Genomic DNA, 1,504 nt, shown 5'->3' with positions numbered 1-1,504 from the left:
GAGATGCCCACTCAACCCCTCGGTGTGAAGGCCGGGGGTGCACCTTGGAGACAAACTGGCTCAGAGCTGCGGCAGCGTGGGTGAGCAGGGGCTCTTGCACTCCCTGCTGCAGATGGGCTGCAAGGTGCACCCCCTGCCCCACCCTCCAGTGCAAAGAAACGAGATCCCACCTCCCACTCTTGCAATACCTGGGGCCACACCTGCCCAGCTAATCCGCACCCTTTGCCCACCACCTCCCAACACTGGTTAATGCCCGGCTTCGTTACGAATAAGCACGGAGCGTCTCCAACAAGCCACGTTGTGCAAGGGGCCGGGCCATTGGAACGTGGGGCAGGGCTGTGACGTGGGAGTGACATGGCCCGCACAGGTCGGGGAGAGTGGAAGGACAGCCTCTCCCTGCCAGACGTTACGTCACAAGTAGAAGGCGTGGCCTGACTAATATTACGCAGTCGCGTCCCCCCAGTCCATTTTTCACGCAACGCGGCACTTTTCTCCCAGCGCATGCGCAAGGTAGGTTGTTCTTTCCGCCAATAGCTGTGACGATTACTGAGGGAGGGGGAGATTCCTCCAATCGAGCGCTGTCTTACTAGCTGCTGGGGATCACCCGCTTCTTCCTTTTCCCAGCCGGCCTCTCTCGGAGGATGGCGGCTGCGGCCGGGCCCAGGCTGGGGGCGGAGGAGCTGGGCCTGCTAGAGAAGTCTCTGGGGCTGGCGAAAGGGAACAAGTACGGCGCCCAGGGGGAGCGGAAGGTGAAGGGCACGCGGGGAGGGCGCGAGCGCCTAACGGGCCCCCGGCCGCACGTCCAACCGCCCCGGGGGGAGGGGGATGGGGGAAGCAACCGCATTTTCCGCCCTCGCATAGCTGTATGGATATAGCTATAGACGGGTGCGTCTAGAGTTCCGCCTTTGTCCACTTATACCTACGTAGGGGGATGGAGGGCACCCGACTATACAGAAATAGATATCTATACCTAGGGCTCTATAATAAGTGTCTACATAAGAGGATGCAGGGCACATTTATATAAATCCAGATGTAGATATCTAAATCTAGATGCCTATCTAGAGTTAAGAGGATGGAGGATGCATCTCTATAAATGTATGGAGGTTAGAGATATTTATATCCATATGTAAATAAGAGGGTGGGGGCACAGCTATGGAAATACAGATAACCCTGTCTAGATATCTGTATAGGAGGGTGGAGGACACATCTGTATAAATATAGAGAAAGAGATGGATATATTTATTCTAATACAATAAAAGCCTCTGTCTGTCTGTCAGTAATGCAGGGCCATCTGCATATGCATCACTGAGAAGACGCATGCCAATTGGCTGTGAGGGCCCAGAGCCTTAGGGACAGAGGGAGCTGCCATGCCTCCCCACCCCTTAACAACAGCTGGCAGGGAGGGGGAGAGAGGGGGGTGGGGCATGTGGCTGAAGGCAGAGCTGCAATGCCATGGGATGCTTGGTGGTGGCACTCAGTCTCCCCCGCCCCCTTCATTCATGAC

The 1,504-nt window shown here is 56.3% G+C and overlaps 1 protein-coding gene across 1 annotated transcript in view; it reads left to right on the top strand.

The window, feature by feature from the left end:
- The first annotated feature begins 568 nt into the window (after positions 1 to 568).
- EEF1E1 (eukaryotic translation elongation factor 1 epsilon 1) overlaps positions 569 to 1,504 on the top strand; it is a 28,967-nt gene continuing 28,031 nt past the window's right edge. Inside the window, exon 1 of the mRNA XM_019543107.1 lies at positions 569 to 749. Within this exon, the coding sequence (XP_019398652.1) occupies positions 642 to 749 (108 nt within the window). The 5' untranslated portion in view covers positions 569 to 641. The remainder of the gene's footprint in view (positions 750 to 1,504) is intronic.

This window comes from Crocodylus porosus, unplaced genomic scaffold (genome assembly GCF_001723895.1).
Source record: "Crocodylus porosus isolate Cpor-Errol unplaced genomic scaffold, CroPor_comp1, whole genome shotgun sequence".
Lineage (NCBI taxonomy): Eukaryota > Metazoa > Chordata > Crocodylia > Crocodylidae > Crocodylus > Crocodylus porosus.
The sequence above is the reverse complement of the archived record's forward strand: the minus strand, read 5'-3'. Positions and strand labels throughout refer to the sequence as shown.